Source organism: Anoplolepis gracilipes, chromosome 1, assembly GCF_047496725.1.
Source record: "Anoplolepis gracilipes chromosome 1, ASM4749672v1, whole genome shotgun sequence".
Taxonomy (NCBI): domain Eukaryota; kingdom Metazoa; phylum Arthropoda; class Insecta; order Hymenoptera; family Formicidae; genus Anoplolepis; species Anoplolepis gracilipes.
Window position 1 is genome coordinate 14,921,093 of NC_132970.1, and position 12,232 is coordinate 14,933,324.

Here is a 12,232-nt window from a genome sequence, read left to right on the forward strand (position 1 = left end):
GCATACTTTGAACAAGGAGCAAATTTTTTTTCTCTTACATTTATACAAATAAATTTATATAAATAAATTAAATTGTTTATCAAACATTTTTGCATATTTATATTTTTTTTCTTTTAATATTGGACATATAAATGAATAAAATTTTTTTCTTTAATAGATTCTTATATCACACACGTAAGAAAGAAACTAATATAACCAAATATGTAAAGCAAATTTTATGTGTTATTTAAAACAAATAAATTTTTCTGCACCTTTATAAGATTTAATTTAACACGTCAGATATTTGAACAATCACATCTTTTTTTTTATTAGATTCAGTTGTCGTTTGGCAATAGTTTAATATAGTATTATTCTTTTAAAGATTAAACTGTAAATTATATACAATTTATAAAAGTATTTGTTTACTGACTAAGTTTTAATATCATTTGGAGAACTTAAATTATCTTTTTCGACATATAATCCTTTAAGCTTGGAGAGCACAGAAGAAAGTTCTGCTTGTACATTTGCTACCTTTGCAGCAAGATAGATGGACTCTTGAAAACGTTTCTGACTGTTTTTCAAATTTTGTGGGACCAGTACACCAAACCATTTTACAGGATCTCTTGGTCCATCTGTTTCATTGCTTGATTTTTTTAAACTTATATCAAAATTCACCTCAGTGTTTTCATTATCATTTGTCACATTAGTTTCCAAGTCAAACAAGGATGTAACTGTGTCTTCGTTGTTTGGAACCTGTAGCATACTGATGTTCTCCTTTCCACGAATATATTTCGCTTTAGCTAACTCAATGTGACCATCTTTCAACAATGTTTCCATTTGAACATTTTCACGAACCTTTTCTTCCATTAATTCTAACTTACGTAGTAACAACTCGTCGATCTCTTCTGATAAAGCATCCATACTTTTATTCATGACAGTCATATGAATATTGTACTCCTTTACACTTGTCAATAAACGTAAGGAAAAAAGGTTTTGCCTAAAAAAAAAAGAATAGTACAAAAGTACAAATGTACACATATTTTGTCTGTTATTAAAATAGTTGTGAACAGTAAAAATATATGTTTTAAAAGAGAAATACATACCAATTATTTAAAATAAATTGCAAATACGTTTACTTTTCTCTTTGGTGAATATTGTCATGTTTTCCTGACAAATTATATACAACTGTCTTTTTTTCAGGTTTTTATATTCTTTTATATTTTTTAAAAAGATTTAAACTAATACCTTTATTTTTCATTATATGTCATAATAAATCTTTTTTATTTTCAATTGATTCTGGGTTGACGAAGATCTATCTAGCAGGTACCCATTCTATCCTGTCAGGTATCAGATGACTAGTCTGAACTAACCTTACCTATAACGCAACACAGACGTCAGATGTCAGATGTGTGCTTTCCACTTTCCACGTGCAAAGAATACGTAGTACGTTCTGTTTACAATTTAGAAGGTTATGGAAGTTTTATGCAAATATTTTTACAATAGTGTGAAGACTTTTTACAAAAATAATAATTCATAAAAATTATTTATTTAGATTTTGGTTCTGCTTTGGTTCCGATGTATTTAAAATTGTTCTTTTTTCCTTACATCTCGGATATATCGATATTTTAGAAAATGCCATAAAAGCAGAGTTTAATTGTGGTAAAAATATAGTAAATTATCATCATGAATACGCCAATATTAACAAAGAAACAGCAAAGACAGAGCTTATCGGCTAAAAAAGGACCAGTCAAGGGTTTACGGAATATCTTGGCACAACCTGCTGAGACCTTTTGGTATGCTATTACTTGATGAGTTAATTTTTTCTACGAGTTTGCAATAAATTTTAGTATTTATTATGATATGAATATTTCTAAATATTAATATTTTTCTAAGTTTTGTTACAATTATACTTTTATATTTATTGTACAATTCTTTATTAGGCCAGCTGTAAACATAGATCAGTATCCAGCATTAGTAACTCTTATGGATGAGTAAGTATAATTTAAAATATGAATAATATCTTAAGAGAAATATTATCTTTTTTGATGCTAAAATTTATTTAATTACAGATTATTACCCTTAATGAAACAGCCAAAATATAAAATTCCTGGATTTATGCTTAGACATGTGCCAAAAGAAAAACGTATATTGGTTAAGAAAGAAGCTTTAGAAAAAGAAATTGTCAAGTTTGATAGGAGTATATTGTAAATATTTTTTATATTACAATATATTAGAACCAATCATGATTTGAAAACTTAAACATGAATTAATTTATACTTTTATATTTTAGGAAGTCTGTAATCTTAGGTATTAATGCAATTACTCGGGCCTTAGAAAAGGATAATGTATGCTGTATTTTATTAGATGCCAAAGTTGAACCACTTCTCATAATAAAACATATTATTGTCATGGCTCAGAATAAGAAAATACCTATTCTTCTGTTATCTGTTTTGAAAACAGTCACATTACAAAAGATTGGATTTGCCACAGCAGCTTTTGCTTTAAAGGTATTGTATTAGTAGAACTTCTTATTTTAAATATGTATATCTTCACATAGATTTCTTAGAAACTAAATACTTGCAGAACAATGTAATGCAATCTTCAGACAATGTATTCCATGCATTATACAAATTGGTAGCAGAAATTTTTACCAAGTTTGAACCACCAAAATGTTCACTTCAACTTTTTAAACCTGATGAAACATCTGAGGAAGATGCGTTGTGTAAACCAGAAAACACAAGCACGGATTCAACTATTCCTAAACCAGAGAGATCTGTTACTATATTTACAGATGTGTATAAATATAGATCTTGCCGAAAAGAAAGAGCTTTTATACCCCCAACTGTCAACAAAAGTTCTCAAGTTTCTCAAATACAATCAGATGAATTTATAGCTCTAACCAATGATCCTGATTCCGCCGACGATGAAGATGATACAAAAATGTTGAAAAATGTAAGATATGTAAATATTTGTAAGGAAAAAGAAAGTAAATCTGAGACCACAGAAAAAGATAATGAACCCTCTTTAAAGGAATCAAAATTAATTGATAATAGCATAAATTCATTGAAACATGTAAAAAATTCTATGTTCAAAAAGCGCAAAAATGATGTCACGTATATATCATTAAAAGTAAAACGTGTACGAGGAAACGATCATCGAGAAAAAGCGACTAAATTTACAAAAAAGAAAAAAAAATAATAAATTGTTTTTTGCGCACTGAAGTTTTAGAGATTTTTAAATTAATATTTCCTATGTCTGATAATACGAAAGAGAAGAATAAATTGAATAGGAGAATGATGAGCAAATACATAGTAATAAAGATGTATTTCTTTACATAAAGATTATTACATAATATATAAATATTGACTCTACTTTTTGCTTTACCAAATAATGGTAATTTTTTAAATAATATATATACTTATTATTATTAAATAATAAATAGAACTTATTTAAAATTTATAGTAATAAAAAAAAAATAAAACTAGTTGCAATTTTACAATTATGTAATTGGTTTAAAATATATTATTGTATATAATAATTATATTTTGCATGAAAATGTAGATTTAAGTCAGTCTTCTGTGTATTAACTTTAATGGTAACAAATATAGAAACATTTTCATTATTATTCTTACTCCTCTCAAAACATGTTGTGATGCATTAAGAAACTTTGAAAGATTAATTTTTATTATTTTTATTATAAAACAAAGTATTCTAAGAACAAATAATGCTATCATACAGGTAAACTTGACTTTACCGACGATCTAAACATCCTTGTAAAGAACATGAGACCAGTTGTACCTCCTGGTATATGACTTATTAAAAAAGATAGCATCGCTATCAACTGCAAAACAGCGCACAATACAGTCAAAGGAGTCGATTGTAAATGCAGAGCAAAGTAAAGTGTGCCTGTTAATGTTGCAAAGTACGATATTGTAAAACATCGCTTTTCAACTGTGAATAATGACTTGATATAACTTGATCCCCATAGAAAACAGAAACTGTAAGAGATCCTTTGTTAGAAATATTCTTTTCACACATGTATATAATAGCTTTAAATACATTTATATACACATACCTCATCAGAAAGAAGAGGCTCCCTAAGGAATAAAGTAAAGCGAATTTTCTCGCTTTAAGCAATAACACAGGAATATAAATTGCTGATAGACAGAAGCATAATAGTCCCAAAAGGAAACATACAGCAAAGGATATGAGTCTCTGCGTCCTCGTCTGTCAAAATATAAATGTCACCATGTATTTTATATAAGAACATATCATATTCATTGTTATTTATATTAATCTTAATTCATCTAAAAATGATGACATGAGATAAGTCAATTATTTAACTAATTATTTATTAGTAACACAGAACAATTTCCGACGAATATATATTATAAATACAACTAAATTCCACCTTATTGGTATTTTTGACATACTTCAAATAATAATTTGGAAAATTTGTAATATTTCGCAATTATAAGCAAATCTCTCGAATGATTAAGTCATTTCAATTTCACTCATGTGTTTATATATTTAAAAATCTTTTTCGGCTAACCAGAGTTAATATTAATCGACATTAATGCGATCATCCGTCGAGGTTATGAGAAAATGCACTACCATAGCAGGACAACATTCTCTTTGCGATCTTTGAAGCCATCCTGTGTCCTCCTTCGTTTCTTCAACATCCTTGGCGAACCAACCGCGAATGTTCGTTTTTGGCAACGTTACCGAAGGAATGGCGATTTTGTACTGCTTTTCATTTTTATTGTTTAGGAGATATTCGTTCAACTCCTTGTTGAGATCGGCCATTTTGACAGGTGGCAGGTGGCAGGTGACACATGTATTAATCACTGTCATCCGTCATTCATTACTATAAATCGTACAACGGAATACCGTCTTTATCGATGGCAAGTAATAACCGACTTTTAAAATGCTCCATCTGTAAGTTCATATTTGTACTTGTAATCGATCGTGAAAGAATGTGCTTTCATCGTTGATGAAAGTGTATGAAAAAGAAATGACTAATAATTTTTGCTAAATAGGTAATTCCCGTTAATTATGATAGTGACAGTGGCCAGACAAATATTTCGACGCTCAATAAAAAAGTATAAGTACTAGACGACGAGTTTATAAATAATATTGCAATAAAACTCTAATAAACAATTTAACAAAATTAGCGTTTAAATTAGCTTATTAAAATAAAATTATTATTTAAATTAACTTTTTATAAGCTTTAAAATTAGATTTCACAAAAAAAAATAATTTAACTCTCTTTTCCATATATAATATGCTTATTGCATTTTAATATAATATATTAAATATGTTCGATGCGACGCAAGCGGTGCAATTTTATATATTACATCGCTTTCGAATCTCAGAAGAGATTAAAAAAAAAATATATATATATATATATATAAATATATTTACAAATAGTGAAATCCTTTATAATATATCCCTAACAGCACACATGTTGAAAAGATGTTTTTAAGAAATCCATAGAATGTTAAAACATATTTTAATATCCTGTGGATCTCTTATAAACATCTTTTGAACATATGTGCGCTGATAGGGATTTTTCGCATAATTTCCGTCTACGCAAAATTATGCGAGGAGCGACGCGCGCGTAACGCGCGAATAAAATTGCTCTACGATGGGTTTTCAAACTTACATTTATTTAAACAAATCAACATTGACCTCATATTTACGGATTGTATACTGTATTTGTTGCACAGAGGATGCACCTTTCTATATACGCGAGATCTCTACGTATCCCGCAACGCGTCGTATCGTTTGACAGATCATTACAGTCGGTGACAGAGGGGGAGGGGGGAGGGAGAAGAGGGGAACGGGGGAGGTATCGGACTGAGTATCGATAGAATAATTAACGTGACTAGAAGAGCCGAACTAGAAACGAGTCTCACGTTATCACAATGTAATATTGAGTAGCGTTAATTATAGCGTATTACTTACAATATCATCGTAATAAATATAATAATAATAATAATAATAATAATAATAATAATAGTAATAATAATATCGTTCGCGTTGAGAAGAAGTGGAATTAGTACTAATAATCGCGAAACGTAACAACAGTTCGGAAACTCAGACAACAAATTCGATCACATTATTCGAATACAATATACATGCTCTATGAACCAGATTTGCTCTTTTATTCGTCTTATATTCTTTGTGTGTCTTTTATACCGCTAAAATACGTACGTACTGTTCATGACGAACGACCGCATGAATGGCTCTGATTATACGATACACAGGATGAGAGATTGCTAATTATTCAACACGAAGGTCCCTAAACTTATTTCGCTTGCCGCAGAAACGGAATTCACTCCTGGATTAGAATGCTTATCGATTGTGTGATATTGGTACTTAATCGCGAAACTCCGTATATAAGCTTAAGGAAAATACGTGGTTGCTGCGCCCGTTATAATATTAATTCGCTATCGTTTCGACAGTAACAAATCTATTTCGTCCAGTGATGATTCTTTGTTGATAACAATTCTGTTTTCTTCTAGACCGGGATAACCAAAGATTGTTTGAAAAATAGCTCTCGATAGAAAATATTGTGATTGTGTGAATACAAAAATTTAATAAATCGAATCCTTTATTATCCCCCCCTCTCTATTGCTTACTGTCGAAATAAGAAAAAGATATTTGTAAAACCTTCTCCTCTCTCTCTCTCTCTCTCTCTCTCTCTCTCTCTCTCTTTCTCTCTTCTCTCTCATTCGCCCCATTTTCTTTATGTATACACGGATTTACGCAACTAAGCATAAAGTATATGCGAGTATGCGTGCGCTTGTGTGTACCCATTCTCTCTCTCTCTCTCTCTCTCTCTCTCTCTTTCACTCTTTCTCTCATCTTTTCTCTCGCACATTCTCTCTCTCTCTTTCTCTCCCCCTTTCTCTCTATACGTATATAAGTGTGTCGTCTCTCGTGGACATAAATTCGTGTGTGTATTTTAACTATATACTTTGGCTTGTCCCCATACGTCATTGCATACTTCCGTTTCCCGCTTTAACGCTAATGGCAGCATGGATACAATTTTTATACTGTAATAGCGTCCTTGCACACAAAACGTGAACCCTAGAGTCATCTCGCTTTATACTATTCGAACGAACGCGCGTTCGAGAGTAACACATATATCACTCCATCCTCGGCGACGCCTAAAAATTATCCGGGCGTCTCCGTGAGCATCTCTTGTTCTCTCTTTTTCGATATAGTCTCGCGCGCGCGTTTTTTTTTTTTTTCTTTACGCTATATTATAATATCATACAGTGGTACGCGCGCGCCGTAATAAACTGCTATATGTACGCACTACGAGGGAGAAAACTATATTTTTATGTATATATATATGTATATATATATATATATATATATATATATATGTAATTCTCGTGGAGAAACGAATGGCTATGTAGCGTATAATGCGTGTGTGTAATATAATTCCCATTCATGAAATCTTCTCATTCAGGAATCTCTGCAGGACGAGCCGCGCGTTCGCTCGAATGCATCGCGTTTCTCTTCCGTTTGACAACTCTCGCCATGTGCATTTTTCTACAAAGTTCCAGTTTACCATCGTCAGGGTAAATCGCGAGATATCGTAGGATGAGATGTCAGTCTTAAACCCCGTCGTTTAAGAAGGCTGTCCGTTGCCCAATCTCAGAAGCGAGGTCTGCGCGCGATCTTTCTATTTCTTTTAACACCTCATTTTTTTTTGCTATCTGCTCAAGAGCAGAGAGATCTGCTTCTCTCTTCTTTTCTTTTGCATCTAAGAAAAACGTACGTTTAAATGCGACGACGATCGCCCTCGATCTCGTGACGATTAGAAGACGGAATGTGAACGGAATGCAGACGTAAACGAACGTAACGGTCTCTCTTCTCGCCTCTTTGGATACACTTTGCTACGGATACTCAAGTTTACTTCTATTGTTAGTCATAATATCACTAATTGTTCGTCGATCGGTAGTTCGATTATATAAAGATCGATGAAAGTAGAAGGAAACCAAAGGGAGCTCTCAGAGAAAACGAGAGAGAGAGAGAGAGACAGAGAGACAGAGAAAGAGAGAGAACAAGCGAATAAAGTATTTGTACGAAACTTCGCGCACAGACTTATCGGATGAGCGATTTACGCCGTAGTGTTAAGTACGGTGTTATCCTAAAAAAAAAAAAAAAAAAAAAAAATTATAATAATTATGCCCTAATTATGTCCTAAATTCAGGCGACACGAGATCGGACGTAACCGCCGACGAGAGGGAAAGAGAACCGGCGTGTTTCCATGAATAATCGCCAACTGATGAGCGTCGTCGCTCGAGTGCAATTAACGCATTCCTAATGTGTGTTTTCGTTAACAATACAACCTGCTTATTATTAGACGCACTTAAACGAGAGAGAACAGCTCTTACGCAGTGATCACGAGCTTTGTTTGTTTTCGAGACACACATATGCGAAGATGGAAAAGATCACAAGGAGTATCCCCGGTATCTAAGAGAGAGCGACGAAACATTCTCGCGCGAGCGGCGACGTGGCGAGTTGATAAAAAGGATTAAAATAAAATTAAAAAAAAAAAAAAAAAAAAAAAAAAAAACCGGCAACGCTAAAAAATGAAGGGAAAAATGATGGAGTTACGCGCAAGCCGATCGTCCCCCACGGATACCTAATTTGTTGGTTTTCTATTCCCACCTTAGTACCCCATTTATTCATACGCGGTTGTCTACCGACGTCCTTAATTAATATTGCACGCACCGGCACACACGGGGCACACATACATTATTTAGTATGCGTTCCCAATTTTTTTCCTCTATTCACGCTGGATTGTCGTCCGTACGAACGAAATCGATCAGTCGCTTGTTCGACGATCTCGTCGATATCACGTACTTATATGAAGAGAACGAAAAGAAAGATAAGAATGAATAACAAAGAGAACCTCGCGGAGCTATACGAGCTGAGAGGGGCTCTCGATCGAGAGCGAATCCAAAGCTCGAAGTCTGATTTACCCCTGGAACGAGGCAATTTGATCATTCTTTGATGAGGATGCGCTCGAAACGCGCATCTCTCTTCTCGCTTTTTCCTCTTCTTTTGCTCTCTTCTTCTTCTTATCTTATCTCTTGCTTACTTGTTGCTCTCGCAAACGTGTTACAAATGTTTTACATTTAATTATGCATATATGTACGCGGCGTACATATACCAATTACTTGGCATTTTGCGCGCATACATCCGCGAGATCGAGACGGATCTCGCTCGATCTCAATCGGACGCATCTTTTTTCCCTTTAGTCACTACAAACTCATGTCATCGTTATATTATTCCTACAGTCGATACTTTAATCGTTAGTATTATATACTAATTACGTTAGAGCTATCAATCAACGCGTTATATTGAACCGTCGCCTCGCACACCGGGCGACGCATCAGATTTTTCTTACCCCCTTTCCACCTTTATTTTACGCTAAAGTTTGCAACGTCCGCCCGGTCGCGAACGCGATCGTACATTTCGTCTTGAGCTGAGAACATTCAGGCATCACGCACGAGAGGAGGAGATACCTCTCCTCGACGCGAGCGCGACGAGAAAACTCACACGTATATATTACGCTATTTAAATAATAGTCAGTCCCTCGACCCCTCCTCCCCCTCCCCCGACTCCCGTCCGGTTCCTCTAGCTGCTCTCTCATGGAATGATAGTCGATTCGTCGATGTGATTTTTGTCCAGCTTCCTCTCTTTCTCGTCGATATTTTCCATTGTAGTCTTCGTATAGGCCAACGAAGTTTTCAGCGTCCATCGCGCGGACGATCGCGATTATTAGAAACTCTCTCTTCTTTGCTTTTCATCGTTCGAGTCCCTCGTGCACTTCGTCCTCTGGCCCGCCGTCTCGTTTTTTAGGTGGTTTCGAAGATGTGTACTCTTCGTGAGGCCCTTGCGAGGGAACAGTTACTCTTGTGGACGCCTCTTTTCTCCGAATAGCTTCTCTTTTAGCGATCATCATCTCGCTCTATTTTAATTCGATCTTATTTCCCTTTTTTTTTTTTATTCGGTAACTTTATAAAACCACGATAATAATATGGATGTATTAGAAAATAATAATTCCTCTCGCGTAAGCTGTACAACACACGACCTCTGTTCACGTGCAATCTCGCACGACGCTGAGCTGCCTTTAGTAAGTGCGTCGATTACGAAATATGGAGACCATCACCATCAGCAATAGTCTCTGGAAGCTACGGTCACACTGTTGTGACGTACTCGCGCATCTCGGGTGACTCGGATCTGAGCCAAGGATCGTCGTACTTGGACACTTCCTCGCTGCGGGTTCTCGTAGGGGGTGCTTTAGGGCGCTCGCGAGGACGTATGCGCGGTCCCTCTTCGCTTAGCGACCTCTTGGTCGCATCTATGCGCGGAACGTCGAGCAGAGCCTTGGACCTAATCAGCTGGGGCCTCTGCCGTTTAGAGTCCTCGCTAGCGGCGCGCACCATCACCGTCGGTGGCGGCGTAATCTTGGGCGGAGGCCCAGCTTGGGGAAGTCTGTCTTCCAGCGGATTAGTAGCGGGAACGGAGGTTTTCGCTCTGAACGCACCTTTACGGATGAGTCGGGGCTTGCTGGATCTGCGCGCGGTCGGCGAATACTCCGGTGATTGATCTGGCGATGGTTGCGCGATACTCTTCCGCTTGCCGGCGGGCGTGCCAGGGACCATCGGCGACCAGATTGGTGTCCCCACTTCTTCCGGGGTGGTGATTTTCGGCGGCGTCTTCTCCGGCGACTCGTCCTTCCAGCCGCCCTGGTAGAGCGGAAACGGCGCGACCTGATTAAGGATCCGCCACCGGAATTCCTCGTCGTCGCTCTTGCTGGGTGTCGCCGGCTCCGGCGGCGGACAATGCGTGGGCGTGACATTGTGGAAGGGCGACCATTTTTTGTCGTCGATCACTTCGATCGGGATTTCACTCGGCGACTCGTCGTACGGTGTCCACTCGATATCGCTGATGTGCTTCTGCTCACGCTTTTTCATGCCGATGGTCGGTAACGGCGACGAATCCTCATAGGGAGCCCACTTAGTACTCGCGATGCTGATCTCCGGTGAAATGAGGCGCCGCACGATCCTGTTCTCCAGCTTGGTCAACTGCCGCGGATCCGGCTCCGGTGACATGCTTCTACGTATGCTGTACTTGGGCCGCTCGCGCAGACTCTTGCTCTTCGGCTCGTCTTGACTCCTGTACCACTTTGACGGCTTCTTCTCGGCAGGCAGAGAAACGTGTGGCTTCATTGCCCATCTTGCTCGTAACGGCTTCTTGCTGTCTGCCGGACTGATGACCTTCTCTTTCTCTTTTTCCTTTTCTTTTTCTTTTTCCTTGTCCTTGTCCTTGTCCTTGAAGCCCCATCTTCTGGAACTCTCGCTTCTCACCTGAGCGGAGCGCTCCAGCTTCGGTCGCTCTCTTTTTTCCTTTCTGGCGGCTCTCGGATCCTCGCTGACTTGTCTTTTAATCTCCGGTTTCTCCCATAGTACATCCGATTCATCGGGCGCCAGAGATTTTGAATAGTAGAGTTTTTTCTCTTCCTTCTGTACTGGTTTTTCTGGCTCCGCCGCCGGTACCTTCTGTTCCGCAGGTGACGCCGGTGCCGGAGTCTTCACTTTAGGACAGGTGCATCTCGGCTTCGGATTGGGGTCCACGTCCGGCACTTGCAACCACTTTGCATCTCTCGCGAATCTCGTGTCGTCGCTACTATGCTTCCTTAGGTCGTGCATCGGCATCAGCAGATTCTCCGGTCTAACCGACCACTTGTCCGTTTCCGCGCTATGGTGCTTCCTGAGATCACCGCGTTGCGTTCCCTCCGGCTTTTTCACCTCCGGGGTCAGGCTGTGGCAGCTGCACTTTGTCTTTCTGGCGAGATCCAGATCGGTGCTCGAGGTGTGTAACTCCCACCGAAACTCCGTGGTCTCGCTGGTGCGCCTTCTCAAATCCAAGATCGCCTCGTCGGGCGACAGAAAGGTGCTGGTGCCCCATCTCACCTCGGTGCTGCGAAACTTCCATAGCCTACCGCGCTGTTGACGACTGGTGACGTCCACCTCCTCGCAGCTGCAGAGCCTCGTCGGCGTCCTCTGCGACTCCAGCGGCGCCGGCTCAATGGCATCCAAGTCTTCGATCATCCATGGGATCTCCTCGCGGCGTCGTCGGCCGCACGACGGACAGAATATGTCGTCGTCGCGACTAGTACGCGGCTGCTGCTGCTGCTGGCGGGGCAACGTCGGGGTCGAAG

General features: G+C 38.1%; 3 protein-coding genes across 5 annotated transcripts; 1 reads left to right on the forward strand and 2 right to left on the reverse strand.

Moving 5' to 3' along the window:
* Nucleotides 1-231: 231 nt before the first annotated feature.
* On the reverse strand, nt 232-5,189 carry LOC140669723 (vesicle transport protein SFT2C). 3 transcript variants are annotated; one of them, XM_072899799.1, is made up of 3 exons: nt 4,594-5,189; nt 4,273-4,276; nt 232-916 (listed from the first exon to the last, which is right to left on the reverse strand). In XM_072899799.1, exons 1-3 carry the CDS (start codon nt 4,631-4,633, stop codon nt 409-411), a joined length of 552 nt encoding a protein of 183 aa, XP_072755900.1. In that variant the 5' UTR covers nt 4,634-5,189; the 3' UTR covers nt 232-408. The 3 variants fall into 3 exon arrangements, with proteins under 3 accessions (XP_072755900.1, XP_072755890.1, XP_072755882.1); XM_072899781.1 differs by lacking the exons at nt 232-916; nt 4,273-4,276 and adding exons at nt 3,528-3,977; nt 4,055-4,206 and having other exon boundaries at nt 4,594-5,174; XM_072899789.1 differs by lacking the exons at nt 4,273-4,276; nt 4,594-5,189 and adding an exon at nt 1,083-1,353 and having other exon boundaries at nt 235-976.
* Nucleotides 1,336-3,290, forward strand: LOC140669696 (uncharacterized). Its single transcript, XM_072899738.1, has 6 exons — nt 1,336-1,447; nt 1,532-1,772; nt 1,920-1,970; nt 2,049-2,183; nt 2,270-2,486; nt 2,563-3,290. Exons 2-6 carry the CDS (start codon nt 1,663-1,665, stop codon nt 3,175-3,177), a joined length of 1,128 nt encoding a protein of 375 aa, XP_072755839.1. The 5' UTR covers nt 1,336-1,447; nt 1,532-1,662; the 3' UTR covers nt 3,178-3,290.
* Nucleotides 5,190-5,629: 440 nt separating the features above from the next.
* Nucleotides 5,630-12,123, reverse strand: LOC140669616 (uncharacterized). Its single transcript, XM_072899616.1, has one exon. It carries the CDS (start codon nt 12,120-12,122, stop codon nt 10,206-10,208), a length of 1,917 nt encoding a protein of 638 aa, XP_072755717.1. The 5' UTR covers nt 12,123; the 3' UTR covers nt 5,630-10,205.
* Nucleotides 12,124-12,232: the final 109 nt, after the last annotated feature.